The sequence below is a fragment of the Fomitopsis serialis genome (genome assembly GCF_022376445.1).
Source record: "Fomitopsis serialis strain Sig1Antser10 chromosome Unknown B0H18scaffold_372, whole genome shotgun sequence".
Taxonomy (NCBI): Eukaryota; Fungi; Basidiomycota; class Agaricomycetes; order Polyporales; family Fomitopsidaceae; genus Fomitopsis; species Fomitopsis serialis.
The window spans coordinates 3,599-22,136 of record NW_025955332.1 but is presented as its reverse complement, the minus strand read 5'-3'; the positions used below and the strand labels follow the sequence as shown (position 1 = coordinate 22,136).

At 56.3% G+C, this 18,538-nt stretch overlaps 1 protein-coding gene across 1 annotated transcript; it reads left to right on the top strand.

Moving 5' to 3' along the window:
- Nucleotides 1-4,602: 4,602 nt before the first annotated feature.
- On the top strand, nucleotides 4,603-4,968 carry B0H18DRAFT_1064825 (uncharacterized protein; the record flags this gene model as incomplete). Its single annotated transcript, XM_048031163.1, has 1 exon — nucleotides 4,603-4,968. A coding segment is annotated over one exon (213 nt), but the record flags the coding sequence as incomplete, so codon positions are not given.
- Between the last annotated feature and the right edge of the window lie 13,570 nt (nucleotides 4,969-18,538).

Here is an 18,538-nt window from a genome sequence, read left to right as displayed (position 1 = left end):
CTGATATGCTCTGCTCATTTCTGTGGCCCATTGACTGATAGATGCATTTGGCAGACCCTTCTCTGGATGGAGCCCGATCACCCATTTGTAATTGCGCGTCTTGCGGGTGTATTCCTCTGCGCGCTTCCCGCCGTGAGAGAGCTCTACCAATACGTCAATGACCCAAGGTGCGTATGCGCATGTAGCGATCACCGCACGCCACTCAAAGACTGCTATCTATTCGTGGCCCTTGTCTAGGAGAGCCGTCCGTATGGGGCAACATGTCTGGCTCCTACTCGCTACCATCGGCACAGAACTGCTCGCGATCACGAAATGGAGTAAGGGTCAATTCCCGACGCCTCTGCCGACGACAGTGAAGTGGGCTTGGGCATTCGGCGCCTGTGTGCTCGTTCTGTATCCGGCTGTTCAGGTACGTCTGGCGCTCGGCCTCTACGAGACGATTGCGTAACCGTCGGAGCGCCTCTTTACAGTTCGGTATGCCGGGTGCTTGGAAGTTCCTCCAACGCTCGCCGCACCATATTCAGTCCAAGAAATCGCATTGAGAGTGCATCCGCTACCACGGACTTGCGCGCGCGAAGCCAAAATACGTCGCTAGACTCTGCGGACCCTATTGTATGGTATGCTCAATTAATTATACGGGACGCTTGTTTGGCAGCGAACAGAAGATCCTATACGAGGTCCCTAATGTGATTGCGATTGCGTACTCAGTGGCATCAATCCCGCGGCTCAGCCCCGCGCTCTATCTCGATTGACTTTATGGAACCACAGGTGTAATGATCGCGCATCCTACGATTGCGATCGATTGAGAAGCCTCCGGGAGCGCTTTGAGTCCGCGATTCGGAATGCGATCGACCCCCGAACGCATACCGGACAGATGCTCAGTCGAGCCGGCGGGAAGATGAGCAGGGGAGATAGAGCGACCTCTCTTGCCACCGGCGTCTCACCAGGAGGGAACAGAATGCAACCACGATCGAGTCCTTGGCGAGGCTTCTTGATGCGATCGAGCTGTCCGAGGGAGTAACGAACAGCGGCGCTGTGGCGGTTGATGCAGCGCATTTGTAGTGTGAGGCCTGGAAACTGGCTCGACAGACGTTGCCCACTGGGCCAGCTCCGGGAACATTTAAGTTAAGGCTTTCACATCCGATATTCCGGAACATCGGCGCACTGGGGCTGGAGCCCGTCCGACTCCCAGACATCAAATGCAGAGTTCAGCCCGACTCGGAGGGGCCTGAAGACGCCCCCAAGTTCATCGACCAAACCAGTCGAGTCAGAAGCCATCGCATGCACCTTTGGGAACGCAAGGTGTGGATCGGACCGTTGAGAAGTACTGAACATTGAAGCTATACGTTGCGTCGTGCGTCCCGAAGTATATATGTGCGAGGACCATGATGGTAAGTCCCGAGAATCTAGCACATGCTCTATCCATCGTGCTTGGCGAATTGCATAGTTTGTTGGCGCCATTTAATGAAGGCTGGACACGCCACAGCACCCTAGCCCACACTGGTGAGCCTGCAGCGAGGTGCACGCTGAATATTCTTGGATGCTCCTCGACAGTATGCCGAAAGAGCCAGAAGGCTGGACGTGCGTCCTGCACACCATTAGCGTGCTGCATAAGTAAGTATGTACTGCACTCACCGGCAGTGGTTACAGGGGATTGCCATATATAGCGTCCACGACTTAGTCAGCTCGGGGTTTTCCCGGAATGCCTAAACGGGAACGAATGTTCTAGTGGCCACCAGCACCGCCGGATGTGCGATGCATAATACGCCACTGGAGCAACCCAGCCTCCACCACTCTTTGACGACAACCACCACCATCTACTATACGCTTCACATACCCTCCCTCTAGTCTTCTGTGTTACGAACGCTCCTTCACGCATGGATAACCAACATTCAGCTGGCGGTTTCCTGCAACACCTCCTGGATGCCAACCCCCAGATTGGGCAAGCCATCCACAACTTTGTCCGTGGACTCTCCAACCAGCACGCAGCCCCTCGTGAGCCGAGCCTTCCGCTCGACGACCCGGACTTGGCAGACATGCCGCCCCTGGAGCCAATCCCTGACTACCCCGCGTCACGCGCAGGCCCACAACAGCGCGAGGAGCAATCCATAGAGGATGTCGCACGATCTGTAGGAGGCCTTTCTTTGACCTCACCTCTGACGCCTGATTCCGCAATATCGAATCAGGATGGACCTACGTCTTCATCGCTACCCGCTGCTGAGGCGTCTTCACAGCAGAATCGCGCAGCATACGCGGAGTCAGTCGGCTCTATGCCATCGCTCCACACGGTGTCGGATTGGGATACCGATGTCGACATGCACGACGTAGAACCGGGGGTGTACCACCAATTGCCTACCGACGTTGACTCATCGCCGCAGACCGGTTCGCGCCGTGCGCGCGTTGACGACGAGGTTGATGAGGAGGACATGCGCGAAACGAATCGTCAGCGCATGACTTCTCCTGACCCGTCCGACGACGCCAGCGCACAACAAGCGCGACCAGCATCATCTGCCGCTCACCCTCAGCAACATCACGCGCCCCCGAACGATCCACCGCCGCCGTATAGCAACCAACGCGTCTACTCCTTCGACGTCTTCCCTGGCCCAGAGCAGGACGCTCCTCAGCAAGGCCCGCAAGGAGATGCCGAAGCACAAGGTCAGGGTCACCATCATCACTTTCATAACCATCCCCTCCCGATGTTCAACCTTACGTTCCACATCGGCCCTCCCCCGGATGTTCCTGCCGGACCACACCCTGTCCCCGATGGCACTCCGCAAATGGCCGGCTTCCCGCCGCAGTTCTTCCCCTTCGCTCCGGGAGCGGAACCATTCTTCATGTCCTTCTTCCCCTTCGGCCCGCCGCGTGAAGAGGAAATTGATAACCCCGAGCGGGCTGAGAAGCTTGTTCGCGGCCTTGAGGAGGTGCCGGAGGGCCTGGTATCACGCATCGAGAGGCTCGGTGGCGATGACGGCGACTCGCTGTGTTCCGTTTGCTGGGAGAAGCTTAGCTCGGAAGGCGGCGGATTCGACACTGAAGAGCAAGCCGGTACTGGTGCAGAGGCGAACGCGGGGATGGATGTTGATGGCCATGCAGCGGCTTCTCCCGCCACTTCAACGGACACGCCCTCCACGAAGAATGAACTGCCCAAGGTCGTAGCGCTCCCCTGTGCTCACGTATTCCACACGTCTTGCCTGCTGCCATGGTTCACGAAGCCGCATCGCACGACGTGTCCTTCTTGCCGCTTCGATATCGATCCCGAGTCCCTCACCTATGCCCCACCCCGGCGGCGCAGACAGCAGCAAGCCGCACCCACGGAGGGTCCGGCGCCAGCGCAGGCTGGTGCACAACCGCCTCAGGCTCCAGCAACCGCAGATGCGCGGCCAGCTCCAGCCCAGACACAGGGCGTTCCCCAGTCAATGCCGAACTCTCGCCAGCCCGGTGCCCCAGATGCGACTCAGGACCAGCCACCACACCCAGGCCCTACCGCAGACGGCATACCCTTCGAGTTCAATCTCTTCTTCCCTGTCATGGGCGGACCGGGCGGGCCCGCTGGTGGTTATGTCCCGCTCGACGCTCAGGCAACACGTAACCTCTTCCAGCGTCTGTTCAGCGGTGCGCCGCCTCAGCAGGCGCCGCAAGAAGCTCAGGCCCAACATCCCCAGCCTGTGCCTGCTGCGAACGCATCTGTGCCCGGGGCTATGCCGAATGCTCAGAACTCGCCTGCGGGTGGTCCCAATCCCAGCACATGGGGCATCCCGAACATGTGGCAGAACCTCTTCGGTGTCCAGCCGCCGCAACCTCAGGCAAATGCAAACCCGCCCGCTGGAGCTGTGCCGCAACGTCCAGCAAGTGCGGCTTCAACGGGCTCGCGCGGTCAGGGACGCGCCCGGCCACCAGAGAAGCGACAGTGGACGCTGCCTGCTCCTCCGGGGCAGACGCTGCGTCAGCGTGTCGAGCGTCTGGAGCGCGAGCGTGGGCTGCGGTGCTGGGATGTGAGCTGTGGTCTCGGCCCTTCTGATGAGGATCCGTTCCCTGTCATCGACCCATCGACCATGCGCAACATCTCAATCAACCGGATGGGCGGAAACAGCGAGAAGGTGTGCGAGCATACGTTCCACCCGTCGTGCCTCGTGAGTGCGGAGCGTGTCGCGGGCTGGGGCGGGGAGGACAAGAAGGAAGAGAAAGAGGGCGAAGAGGTCGAAGTATCTTGCCCTGTCTGTAGAGCTGTTGGCGTTATTCCGCGCATTGACTGGGACGAGGGCGCGTGCGCGCTTGCTTAGGCGGCGCGTACTGTCTTAGTCGGCGCCCATAATTTGTCAGTATACCCACCCACTTTCTCCTGTCTTTGGCATCGTACTGACGACGGCCTTGGTTAGAATTCGTTATCTAGCCTTCTGTTTCGCTGTCGCATACGTCTTGTCGGATCGTTCGCATCGCATGTGTACACCCTGGACATCACTGATACGGTACCTGTAACATTATAGTCCTCTATCAATCTCGTTTACCCATCTGTTCCTCGAAGGTCTGCTATCAGCTCGAATATCTTTGACGCAGTTGCAGCATCCAGCAGCGCAGTAGCGAGTAACGAGTTATAGAGTCCCCGCAGAAAGTCCGATCCACGGGGACGGGCGTTTCCGAAACGCGCAACGCGCAACGCGAAACGTCACGAAGTGTTACCGACTGTGACCCGTTACGCACCTTTTGTGGCCCGAGTACCAAGAATAGCAAGCTGAGTAAGCCGCTTCATTACATCCATTTGGCTTATATGCTGCTTCAAAGCCTCAGTAAGTATCTTGGCTTTGCTACTAGCAGTAGTTGAGTCTGTATCAGTGGGTGGTTGATTTCTCACTGTGTTTCCGAGCGCGCGGGCGCCCTGCAACCCGATTTGGAAAGTTCTTCCAAATCAGGCAATAAGCGCCTCACTTCGCGCGCCCCTCGCTACATCCGAATGAGTTAATACTTAAATCCAAAATTTCCTCCACCACTTGCTTGCTGCTTGGGAAAATCACTGTAATGAGAGATTTAAAAGGGTTACTCGCAATATACTTGTATTTTCTAGGAGCAACCCTTGGCTGACCGAGCGACACAAGTGGCCCGATGGCCCCCTGTAGGTGCTTTGTCAGTTACCGTATTCAGTAAGTAACACTGTGACGGACGTTTCGCAGAGGCGTTTCGCAGGGGCGTTTCGCAAACGCGTTGCGCAACGCCTCTCCCAGTTGATCGGACGTTCTCCGTCCCCGCGCTGAACGCGTTCGTCACGTATCACGTGGTTGTGACCTGCACGACGCGCCTCTGGTTCTAGCTGCCACAGTTGACTCGATGCAGTGCAAGTTCAACTCGACCACATCCATCTCTTACGGACCATAACCTCTCTGCTTCATATCCCCTTTTGCCTCATCAGATCACCTACGCGAATGGTTAGATTACGCGTTGAGCGTCCTCGTATCGTCCACGATGAAGTAACTACTGGTGCCATCGAGTTCGGCATCCAACTTCGTCGGGAAGTGTAATGTCCGATTGCCTTGAATAGCGTTGTGCGAAGGTTTACGGCGTCCCGGAGATGCTGTCTTAGCTAACGGAAATGAACGCGCGATTAGGTGGATTCCCCGCCGTGCACAGAAACGATTGATTGGCCTAGGCTATGGAACCAGCGGGAGTAAGTCGTACTCTCTATTCTTGAGCTTGCACGCCGGCTAACGAGTAGCCGTTCATCATTCAGGGTCGTTTTGTGGTGCCTGTGAAGCACAGAAGGATTCCAGTTAAGGTCTGTGCGAATATAGTCGCATATAGCGTCCGACTTTGTCTTGGTACATACCAAATTGGAACGAGGCCCCAACTGCACTGGATCCTCGCTGCGGTAGGTCCAGAACTCTATACCGTCCTCTGGAAGGATCTTCGCACTACCTTGACCACTTCTATCGGTGCCGCTTAGACAGGGTCATTAGCTCATGCGCTCCCGTTGGGGCAGTGTTCACCAGATTCCACATCCTTGCTGCCGTGGTAGATTCACCTGACGGGGCACCCCTCAAACACGAGGAGGCAGTCGCGCCCTGTTCTCTCATGCAAGGTCCAGACAACTCCCGCTTGCTAGCCGGTGGCAGACGCGCCTACGCCAGCTTCGTCGCCCGTGATGTTGAACGCGATCATCAGCCCTGCTCTCCCACCGCTGTTGTCGTCAATGGTTTGGCGTACGTTACGACTAACGGCAAGCTTTTCTAGATGGCTCGCTTGCGACGACGCACACGCAGTCTCGCATGGATTTTGAGGTCTTTCCGTTGTCTCCGACTACTAATAGGGCAGCTCTGTGCCAGAATGCGAATTGGGGTGCGCTACAAATCATGGCATGAAGACATGTGCTCCTAGAACATGCGAAAAGTAAGTGATAGTATACAGAAGTCCCTGAGCGGCAGCGGGCGTCGTCTCACGCCAACAAGACCGCCCTGACAGATGGGTGATGTTACAAGATGCGATGAGGGCGACGTGAGGTGGGGTGATTGCGTCGAACGCGAGGACAGATGCACAGGGCGAGTGGGGGGTGCGACATGATGAATGACGAGAATAGAGTGGATGGGATGCGCAGTGAAAATGAGTGTTGCAATCCAGCGTGGGTATTAGGATCCAGTCCAGTCCTAGACAGGGTGGAATCATAGTTGGTGAGCCGTCGGCATAATGTGCTCCAAGGGCAAGACGATTGGACTGACCGTGACAGGTGGCGCGTATACGGTATGCATGCAAAATATCGTCAACGATTTCAGCGGCGCTCTTCCTTCGGAAACCCAAGCTCCAGCACCCAGACTCGATCCGGCTTGTCATCCGTCGGCACCGGCCGCCTGAGCCCCATGAAAATCGTTCGTCCCTCGAGTAGATCGATGCGACACATGCCCTTCTTCAGGTTTACCTCAGGCAACCCGGGCGCCTCTTTGCATCGCTTGCGCCAGGCCGCCTCGCAGTGTTGGCGACGGCCGTGAGGTATGTAGTGGTCCCTCTCCGTCTCAGACAGCTCCTTCTGAAACGTCTCGTAGATCGCACGGTACACGTCGATGCACCGTACGCCTCCAGGGCCCACGGGAGAAACGATGACATCCCAATGTGGGAGCTGTGAGCAGCGTATTTGCATCTCGCCGAGGGGAATCTCAGCCGCCTGCTTCTCCATCTCGGACTGGTGGAGCGACACCGGCGGCATACGCGTATGGTCGCGGATAAGACCAGGCGGATACGCGACGTTGAAATAAATCAACTTCTTCGACCGCCCAGGTTCGTATGGCAGCAACTGCCAGTGGAGCGTGACTGGCTTGGGGGGCGGCGCTATGGTACACGTGGTGAGTTCTCCCCCGATAACGTGCGTGTGGTGAACGAGAGCGCGATCGCGGTCAACTTACAGGGTTTCAGTATCCCTTTACGCGCGGCTTTGACGGGCACGGGCGACGCGAGCCCTGCGGCAGCCTTCGAGGAACCCGGCTGTGGGGTCGACGACCTGCTGCCATTCGACTTCGGCTCGACCATAGGTGTGGTCGACCTACTCGGCGCCCTCCGTATATCCGCATGATACGACGAAGCCGATCCGCGTCGAGGATTCAGTGGAGACTCCGTAACAGGCGTGGAGTGCTTGCGCCGCGCCTTGAGGGGACCCTCCGGTTGAGGCGTAGACGGTCTATGCCAGGCTAGGATAGGTGAGCGCGGCGACGATGAGCCTTCGCTGTCCGAAGACCAGTCGACGATTGCTGACCCCTCAGCCTTGGAAAAGTAAAATACATCCCCCTCCCCCAGCTCAGGCAGCTCAATCCTGCCGATCTTGGGCGTTGGAGGTGCCGAATCGAGACCCTTCAGCAACTTCTTGAACATATCGGGCCAGCGGAGAGTGTACCGATTCAGTGGAGGGGAGGAGGGGGTAGGGCGTAAGGGAAGGTGAGTCGTGGACAAGTCTGTGCGAATGGGGGTCAGCGGCGGAGACAGATAACGGGCTGGGGACACGAGCGGCGCACGTACACGGTCCTAGTCGTGCAGGTCGTAGCATGCAATGCCCTGGGTCGTTCCTCGCAGAGGATCAGGACCTCGCAATCAAGCTCCCCGAGCAGATTAAGACCGGGAGGTCCTCACCAGCGCGAAGTCCGTGAGTGAAGGACTGAGGCAAGGTCGATTGCGGGGGAGTCCCGCTGTCCTCACCCCCGACACGAGGCGGCATGACGGTCTAAATGTCCCCCATATCGGGCCGCAGATCAAATCGGGTTTCACGTGCCGACTCTTTAGGTGTTTTTCCCTATTTGTTCCTGTGGGTCCGCCCCCGCCCCGACGCCACTCAACGCCACCCTGGCTGTCTTCGTTGCCCTCAAGAGTCTACAGAGCGTCGCGGGCGGAGGGAGGTGCTGCCATTTTTCATCTTACAGGGTAAAAAGTGCGTGCAATGCGCGCAGCGAACTGCTATCGGATGCGTTTCACAATCTTCCACACCATGTAACCCATGAGGCGTTCATCACTCCATTCATCCGGCACACATGACAAAGGACGATGAGTGGAAGAACGAGCATCGCCGCAGATATGTGGCCCGGAGCTACATGTGCTGGCTGGCTGGCGATGTACATCGTTGCACTGGGTAGGTGAGGAGTAACTACCGATGTCCGCTGACAGACAACGCAGGACACGATGCATACCTCCGTTGTATCAATGGCCAGTGGTCTCTTCCTATTCAGGGTGCCCCTTCATCTCAGCTGAAATAAGCTCTGGATTCTATCAGGACGAACCACTGCGCGCACGGCAGACTATGGGGGCGTGGTGTTGCGGGGATCGGGCCCGAAGCTGAAGATCGTTCACAAACGGCAGGTGACATCCCCGACTTGCCATTCTGGTCCTCAGTAGTCCAGGTCTCCCACCTCGAGGCAATGCTTGTTACTTCTAGGATATTAGGATCGGTGCGATAACGAGGATGGCTTTCCCGATTACCTCAGTAGATCGGTCACGATAGACGTAGCAGTGCATCGCGACAATCCTCAAAGAGAAGCTCAGTGCGCTGTGCAACCAGGTCATCACGCCCTCCTTCCACCACCATTGCCATTATAGCGCCATGCCCAAGGTCAAAAGGACCACTGTGAAGCCGCGTCTTTCTCTACCGCGCCGTCTCTCTGATGCAGAAGCGCGCGCGAAGTACCGCAAGGAAAGGCTCGGTCTGCCCGGTCCCGTTGATAGCTGGATAGCCGCTAGCGCAGCGGATGACTACAGCATTGACTCCGGATGCTCGCTCGAGCCAGAAGAGGTGCAATGTGCACTCCAGATGCAGCAATTCGAAGTGAGTCGAACAGACTCGAACTTGTACTTGCATCCAGGCAACCCCATCTGACCAGCCTTCAGGCGCCCGACGATAACACCGACTTCAGCGATCCCGATACATTCGTATTGTATCTCACCGTGACGGGCGCTGCACTCCTCCGGGAATCACATAGCGTGGAGGCCTGCCGCCGCGTTGTCTTGGACAGGTACCAGGGATGGAGTGATAGCCTCGATGCTCCGGAGTGGACAAGGCGGAAACCAGGGCAGACGACTATGTTTCGGCAGCGCAAATCCAGTCTAGCGGACGTCGTGCGAAAGGCACTGTGGGAGGACGCCGTCGCGGTATGCTGTCATTCGTGCGAGCGGAGTGGACATACCCTGAGCTAACAATCTTGGTCAATAGCCTGTGATCGACGCGCTGGATGCAGCACGTATATCCTGATAACAATGTCGCGAATGTATTCGTCCGAAACACGCACAGACCAGGATAAGTCAGGGTTTGCATTCAGTGGCGTCACATTCCGTCCGATGCAAAGTCTCCGCGGGCGGACATCTGGGGTTCAATTATGGGTGGATCAAGGGGCATTGTATGTACAGACGAGATGAAAAGATGCTATGTACCGGAGCGCAGCGAACGCGTCTACCAGACCAGTCCGACAGACCGGAGAGAAGGATGTCGGACTGCGTATGGTATCATCACTTGGAATGAACCGGGAACCTTGCGAACCACAACAGACAAGAGCTCTGACAAGGGCTATGTCGGTCAGAAGTCTCCGAGCTTAAGGTCCCTGCAGGGACCACAGTGATTGATGTCTCGGACAAATAGTTTGACGCGTTACCATGAGCGTTCATCGGGCGAGGTAGTTCCGAGCGTTCTGGCTATGACCAGTGACGTGGTTGCTACCTTCGTAAGTTACCTCTGGCATCCATTGGAAAGACCGTTCCATTTAGCGGCTGACGTATCACAACTCCCGAGTAAGGAACATGCAACGTTTGACACTTTACGTTGTCCAAAACTGTCCATTAGGCGTACCTGCATAGATTTACCTGGAAGCGTACTCGTGTGTCCCGCCGGCCGCAGGAATGGTTAGATCGCAGCATGGAACCGTGCAGGCCGAGGAACCGTATGTGCGAGGGTCCCTGAAGGGGATGACTTACCCAAACTCTAAGTAGTAGACACCTGGCACCTTGAAGCCAGGGAGCCAGAAGCGACGCCCGAGCGGCCTCGACAGATGGTGGCTCAGAAGTCCAATACTTCGTATAGGAGTCTGTACCCATAACATCTACACGAGAAAGGGAGCAGAGGTAAGTTCATCAATATATCAGCACTACGAATTCGAACGGAAACGTCGCCGGAGCAAAAACGACTGTAGTACCACTGTACCAGTCTTTCGGTTGACCTGCCAGTGACTGTTCAGACTGTCCTCAGATTGCCCCATTCGGGAGAGCAGCCCAGCAGTCATGAGAGGACGGCCTATCCTGGCTATCAATTTTGAATTCACGAACGAGCCTGGTAGCGAGCATAGTGAGATGGATGAGAACTGTTGAGAGTATGCACTACGCTGTTGGCAGCGAGGCTCGCAGGTCTCCGCAAGGTCTCCGTGCGTACCGCAACCCGGGCCGCAACCGGGCCGTGCACCTCATACCAAGACACACGAATCTATTAACCACGCACCAGTAGTAAAGGATATCCTGAGGCACGAAGGTTGAAGGAATTGTCTACGTGCTTGGGGAGACTTCATCAGTAGTACCGAAGGTCCTGCAGTCTCTTCCTCCGCTACGAACTCGGGCATGTCGTCTCGATCGGTCTGAATGTCGGTGCAAGCCGTTGTGGTTCTCGTGGTGTCTCAAGAGCCCAAGGGCACAAATGGCCCGGTGACCCTTGTCTAGCCCACGCAGGGAATCGAGGCTACGGTCAACGGAAAAACGCACTGGAGGCTTTCTCACAGAGCGGAGCGGGGCTTTCGCCTGCAGTGGTTGTCAACTTGTGAGTTATATGCCACTTGCTCTTCTTCTACAACTTGAAGACAGAAGCATTGCACGACGCAGACGACCTGTCTTCGGATTGTACCTCAGCCGGCTCGCTCCTTGACTCTTTCGACGGTCAGACTCATGGCGCATCGATATCGAGGGTTCGTTGGCGTCCCTGAACGACCCGCTGAGTGTGAACAACATCGATAGGTTAGTGATAGTGAACACGAGCCGAGAGGTCGCCAACAAGCCCACCTGCACGTCTCTCACCAATGAGTATAGATCAGAGCTGTTCCGTGCGTGCACGCGACCCCAGGGTCCGGAGGTTATTGTAGCTGTCAGGTTATAGAACTTGAAGGATGCATCACTTACCGGACGGCATTACACTGCGTGGTTGTCGATGCACACGACTACGGCCGCGATTGACAATACTAATGGTACAGGGTAGCCAATATTATGTGTGGTGCAGGGATTAGGGCGGTGTGCCATTAGTGGTTCAGACTTGTTGCTGGACGTCTCAATATGAGTGAAATTGTTTTCGAGCCTGAGCGCAGGCTCGACCCAATTGGATGTGGCAGCACTGAACAAACTCGTAGGCTCGGGGTTCCTTGCGCTTCAGTACTTGTCCTGGCCTCTAGGCGACCTGTGCAAACGATGGGACTGGCTCAGACACCCTTACCTCGGTTCAATTCAGACTGGATACGCCAGTTTCAAAGTTCAGATGTGCGCGCACGGTGCGTACTATGCACATCCTACGTGACGGGTAACATTAGCGACCCTGCGAAGTGTAGACCTGAAAAGAGCATCGCACCGTGCTATAGACACTCCTATACCTCGCGGGCACTGTACCGCCTGCTCCCAGCTTCCTCATATCCCTGAAAAGTACTGGTATGGCTTGCTGCCTTAGTAGTAATAGTACTTCGCGGAGAAGCGTTATTGCATCATAAGCCGTCAGAGCCGTCAGAGCGCGAGCTGCGACACCAGCTGCATACTATGGCCTAATCATCGCTGAATATCACACTGCGAACCTCACGGAGTCGCGAGTGTGTCGATACAACATGTGGCGGTCAATGACCATGCTTGCCAGTTGATGCTTGGTGCCCTGGCATCGTCAGTGTCACGTGCAGGCAAAAGTTTGTGAAGTCGAAGAACGGGTGGCTGAGCGGCGAGCCTGAGTCCACGACCGTCGAGCTCTCCCTCTCGACGACTGTCGGTCATGATCACCCATGCTCTGTTCGAATCCGCCTCTGGCTATGCGATCTTTGAGGTCAAGCTGCAGGAAAATGTGGGGGCCATGACGAGGGCGGTCCAGGACTCGATCGACGACCTGGCGAAGTTTGGCAAAATGGTCTCCTTGATCAGTTTCTCGCCATTCAAGAGCGCTGCACATGCGCTGGAGAACGCAAATGATCTCTCGGAAGGCATGTTCACCTATCTGAGCATCCATGGAAAGCTCATTAACGCCAGTACAGGCATTCTCAATGAGTACTTGCAGTCACTTTTGGAGCTTAACCTCTCCAAGCCGTCCAAGAAGTCGACCGTGACCCTCGCAGTATTGGACTCCATCCTCGCATCCTCGATCAAATCTACCCTCGGCATTGATTGCGATACCTCGGAGGTAGCGAAGGACATCATCCGCGGCATCCGACAACATGCGACGAAGCTCTTGAAGGGCTTGCAGTCCGACGACCTCACCAAGGCCCAGCTCGGCCTGGGGCACTCCTACTCGCGATCAAAGCTCAAGTTCAACGTCAACCGGATAGACAACATGATTATCCAGGCCATTGCCCTCCTTGACCAACTCGACAAGGATGTCAACCTCTTCTCCATGCGTATCCGCGAATGGTACGGCTACCATTTCCCTGAAATGGTCAAGATCGTCCCGGACAACTACCAGTACGCGAAGGTCGCGCAGTTCATCGGTGCGAAGGAGTCGTTGGACGAGGAGAAGCTGCCCGACCTCGCTGCGCTCCTGGACGATGACATGACACGCGCACAGAACGTGCTGGACGCAGCGCGCGGGTCCATGGGGTCAACACTGTCGGAGATCGACATGCTCAATATCAGTCTGTTTGCCACAAGAGTAGTGTCGATCGCGGAGTACCGAAAGTCGCTGCAGATATATCTCTCGGAGAAGATGAACGTCGTTGCACCGAGTCTGACCGCGCTTCTCGGCGAGCGGGTAGGAGCGCGGCTCATCAGCCACGCGGGGAGCTTGACGAACCTGAGTAAGTACCCTGCGAGCACCGTCCAAATCCTGGGGGCGGAGAAAGCTCTTTTCCGGGCGCTGAAGACGAAGGGTAACACACCCAAGGTTTGGTTCTATCGTCCCTGACATAGGACTCTGGCTAACGGTTGTACCATCGACAGTATGGCCTCATCTACCACTCCTCCTTCATTGGCCGCGCAGGCCCCAAGCACAAGGGTCGCATCTCACGGTTCCTCGCGAATAAATGCTCGATAGCGTCGAGGATAGATTGCTACTCTGGTACGTGTCCCCGCCCTGTATGACGTCGTCATCACTCACGGACCCTATTCCCACCCCTTACACGGCCGCGTGTTCGTGTAGACAAACCCTCCCCGATGTTCGGCGAGGCCCTCAGGCAGCAGGTCGAGGAGCGGCTCAATTTCTTCGAAACTGGTGCTCCACCGTCGAAGAACACGGACGCAATTCGTAAGGTCCTTGACCAGCTCGCGCTCGATGACGACGAGGACGAGGAGATGGACGAGCCCGCGCTGCCCCTCATAGAACCCTCGCCAAAGAAGAAAAAGGAGAAGAAGCGCAAGAGCAGAGATGAGGATGACATGGATGTGGACGAGGAAGGGGAGGCACCTGCGAAGAAGCAGAAGCTCTCCAAGGAGGAGAAAAAGGCACTCAAAAAGGAGAAGAAAAAGCAGGAGAAGGCGGCTGCCGAGGTATGCCCGCGTATTACAGATCCGCTAGCTGTATCCCACTGACCATGCGTATGAAACGTTCAGGGCGACGAGTCCTCAACGAAGGAGAAGAAGGAGAAAAAGGAGAAGAAGAAGAAGAGCAAAGAGTAGTACCGAGATGTTGTCCTACTGTGTTCTCATCCCTGTACTTCTCTCTCTGTTCGTCATCTTGTTTCTGATATGTCGCTGTCCGTCTCCATCTCACCGCACGTTCCATGATGTTTATATTGATATGGTACATACTCTATGGTGGGCGTGCTACACTAAATCCGACTATGGACAATGAAACGAGGGTATGTTGTGACGGTGAACCCGGGAACTTGAAGGATCGAGGCGTGTCATCATGGGAGTCGGGTGAAATGCAGGTATCGTGAGAGGTTGTTGACGAGACACCTAACCAAACAATGAAATTGGGAACTCATGCAGTCATCAATCTTGGGCGACATTCGATGCCTGGAGAACAACAATACTGGCCTTGCAGCCCGTCGCCATGAGGGCCGCAGACACATCTCCCACCGTCTTCTTCACCTCGCTGCCGAAGCTACCGTGCTGCTCCATCAGCTGCTTGAGCTCGCTATGGTGGTTTTCGACAGCCAGACGTCGCGAACGGCCGAGGACGACCATGGGTCGGCACCGACGTTCGTTTGCCGACTCCGTGATGTTGGTGACGTACTCGAACACCGTGTGCAGAGGAGTCGGCGTACGGATCTCCGAGAACTCGATGCGGGACAACGCAACAGACAGTGGGGAGTCGTCCTGCTCAGGGGAGGCATAGCGGGACCAGCTGACGTTGTCCGCAGTCTCGGACTGCATGCGCGTCTGCGTCGTGTGCGCGCCGTACACCGTGTCTGGGAACGCGGTCGTCTATGGGCAAAGAGTCAGTTGCATGACGAACAATATCATGGACACGGCGTACCGTGTGCACTGTCGTCTCGTTACGCCGCTCGTCGCCTAGGTGAGCAATATGCGGCTTGCCCATCGAATCGACTGGTTCCAGCTCGTCGAACGCTTTCCTCGTCACCCGTACGACCGTCGCGGTCACATTCGGATGCGCGCAGAGCTGCACGACAAAGTTCAGCGCCAGGCGGTCGTCCGGGCCACCGAAGAACGGCAGGAAGATGTGTTGTTGGCTGTTGAGCATGGGCAACGTCGATTCACCGGGATGATGCCTGTCGATATACAGGGCGACATCGGTCTGCGCGCTCGCGAAGATGTTGCGGACGAAGTGCGAGTGCAACGCGGAAGGCGACTGGTTCCCACCGGAGCCCGATCCACGGAAGAGCGTCTCGAAGGGGTTGGCCATATATGCGGTCGCTACCTTGGGGCTCGACGGAGCTGCCTCAGCGCCATCACCTGAGGTGACTGTCATGCCGCCGTGTTCCGTGCTATGTTGCGGCGGGAGCCATGGCACAAGTACCAGCTGAGACTTGTGTCTCTGAGCGTGCTCTGTGACGCTGGACGAAAGGTCGTCGTAGGTGACGATCGCAAGCGACGAGGAGACCGAGATGCCATTGAGGTCGCCAAAGGTGCTGAAGATGTTCAGGAGCGGGTCGGTGTTGATCAGCACATCCGCGTTGGATGAACGCATGACGGCCGACGTTCGGTCGGAAAGTTCGATCAGGCGGAGCGCGTCCACAGACACGTTGCCCGTGCGTTGGTGCGCTTGAGCTTGCGGACGCTTATTGTCTATGAGGCTCTTGCGCTTGTTGGGATCAGCGCCTTCCGTCGTCGCTGACGGTGGCTGGATCAACTGCATGAGGGCCATCATACCAGGGATATGTTCAATCTTGTCCAATATCACCGTGAAGCGCGTCTTCAGCTCCTGATCACTGTCCAGCCCATTCGATGGCGTCGACTGTGCGATCTCGGATTTGGTCAAACCACCGCTGGAGATCTCACCAACTTCAGAGAGCGAAGGCGATGCCCTGAGCTCCAAGTTCCCGCTGCGGCCGGCGCGAATGCGCATACTGGGCGGGTAGAACTTGTTGACCAGCGGTGTCGTCATGAATGTGAGCACGAGTGCCTCAAGCACGAACATCGAGAACACCCGTTGTGTGAGGATCCCCGCGGTCAAGCCGGCATTGAGAACAATCAGCTCGACCAGACTGTGCATCATCGTGGTCATCAGCATCATCAACTGATTTGGGTAGTCGACAACGTACCCCTTGCAACTCATGAACGAACCGATCGCACTGGACTCGCGCCATGAGAAGCCGAGTAGCTTAGCCGCGGAGACACAACCGCCGAATTTGCCACAGAACGAAAGGGCGATGATGGCGAAAGTGTAACCCCAAGTGATGCCTGCACAGCAATGAGTTGCTTGAAAACGACTGTGTGGGGGTCTTCTCACCGTCATCGAGCAGTCCGAGATTGGTGTTCAGACCAGAGAGCGTGAAATACTGTACCCAGTGAATATCTAGCAAGTGAACGCCGATGATTCACTCACCAATGGCAAGAAGATGATCTGCACCATATCTTCCAGCTTCTCGGTCAGTGTGATACATAGTCCACCTTCCCGCGGTATGATGAGACCCGCCAAAAACGCGCCGAAGATCGCTTGAACCTATTGTATCTGAGTTCAGAGACTGGTCGGTGATACACCAATAAAACCCACCCCAATGATGTCCGTGAAGAATGCTGAGCCGAACATAAGCAAGAACGTGACAGTCATGAAGAACACAGTGGGGCCATTGTCGATGGAGCCGGTGCGACGTGCGAGCCAGTACATCGCATGCCTTACCACCAGCAACAAAAACATCGCCCAGGCGAGACAGACGAGCAAGATCCAAAGAGCCGTCAGACCAGAGCCAGCTTTGACGAGGGCCACACTGAGTGCGAGGAGGATCCATCCGACGACGTCGTTGCCCACTCCGGCAGAAAGCACGATGATACCGACGTTCGTGTCGAGGAGCTTCAGCTCGGTGAGGATACGACAGAGGACGGGGAACGCGGTGATGGAGTACGCGACACCCGTGAAGAGCATGAAGTTCGTATACTTGACGGTGCTGGAGATGAAGGTGTGGTAGAGTGGCACCGAGAGCGCCGCGCCAAGACCGAACGGGAGGGCCATGCCTGCTATGGCGATGATAGTGGACGTCTTGTAGTTGCGTTTGACGATGGCACCGTCGATTTCCATTCCAACAAGGAACAGAAACAGACAAAGACCGATGTTGGCCACAAGGGAAAGATACGAAGATGCCTCCGAAGGGAAGATGTGTTGCGTGAAGCCAGGAATGCGGCCGAAAGCAGTGGGCCCTGCACGGTGTAAGACAGAGCAGGAGGTCGCATTAATCCTACACACCAAGCAAGATGCCACCAATGACTTCTGCGATAACTCTAGGCTGCTTGATTCTACGCAGGAACAAGCCCAGAAGCTGGGTCATCAACATAATCACACCTGCCCGAAGCAATCCCAACGTCAGACATGATCCGTGAGGCCGTGACAGGATGCTCACCGAGCTGAATAATGAACATCTTCAAGGGATCCGTCTTGTCGAATACACTGGGGTCTTGACCGGTCAACAGACCACCCTACCGCGCGGGTCAATATATGCAGCGCACGCAGAGCGAAGTGAGCCACATACCGTCGAAGCATCCTCCCTCTTCTGAGTCCTGCGCAACGACCCCGCCAAATCGATAACGGCTTCTGAGAACTGACCCATGGTGGTGGAAGGGGATGGCCAGCAAGAGCGTCTGCCGGTAAGTCGACCAATAAATACGCAGCGGTTTTAAGCCAAACTCTTTAAGCGAGGTGGAGCAAGGCGGCTGGCCAAGCTTTGCTCGGCTCGATGCACCGATAGATGTACGATTCGAGGCTCGTCGTCAGTCGTTGTGCGGACAGTCGTGAACCTCAGGCCAAGGCGTGTTTGAGGGACGTCGGGGGACCAGAAGAGAGTTGACGTTGGTCGAAATGTCGCGGCCAAGGTGGTGGCGGTGGCGGTGGCGGTGGCGGCAGTGGCGGCAACAATCAACTGTGATCCATATAGACGCCCGTTCCCCAGACGCCCTTCCCCGCAAAATGAGCAAGGTCCGTGTGCTGCGGCGTCACGGTTGTGCCGCTCGCCACGACGATCGCAATCGTCTCTTTCCAGTCATACCAGCGGGGGGCCCGCTGATGCGTCTATGAGATGAGGACGAGCAGATCACCGAACTTGAACTGGCTGTGTGATTTGAATCGTTGATGAGTCCGGATCGAGTTCCCCTGACGAGTTGTCTGGCCGGCCAAGCATCACTTCGGCTCCGTAAGATTGTTGAGTGGCATGGCACATTGGCAACATACTATAGTCACTCACCACAGCATGACAAGATGGATGACTGATTCCTAGTGACCGACAATGGGCGCTGCGCAGGGGAGTCTGTAACACGTACGATC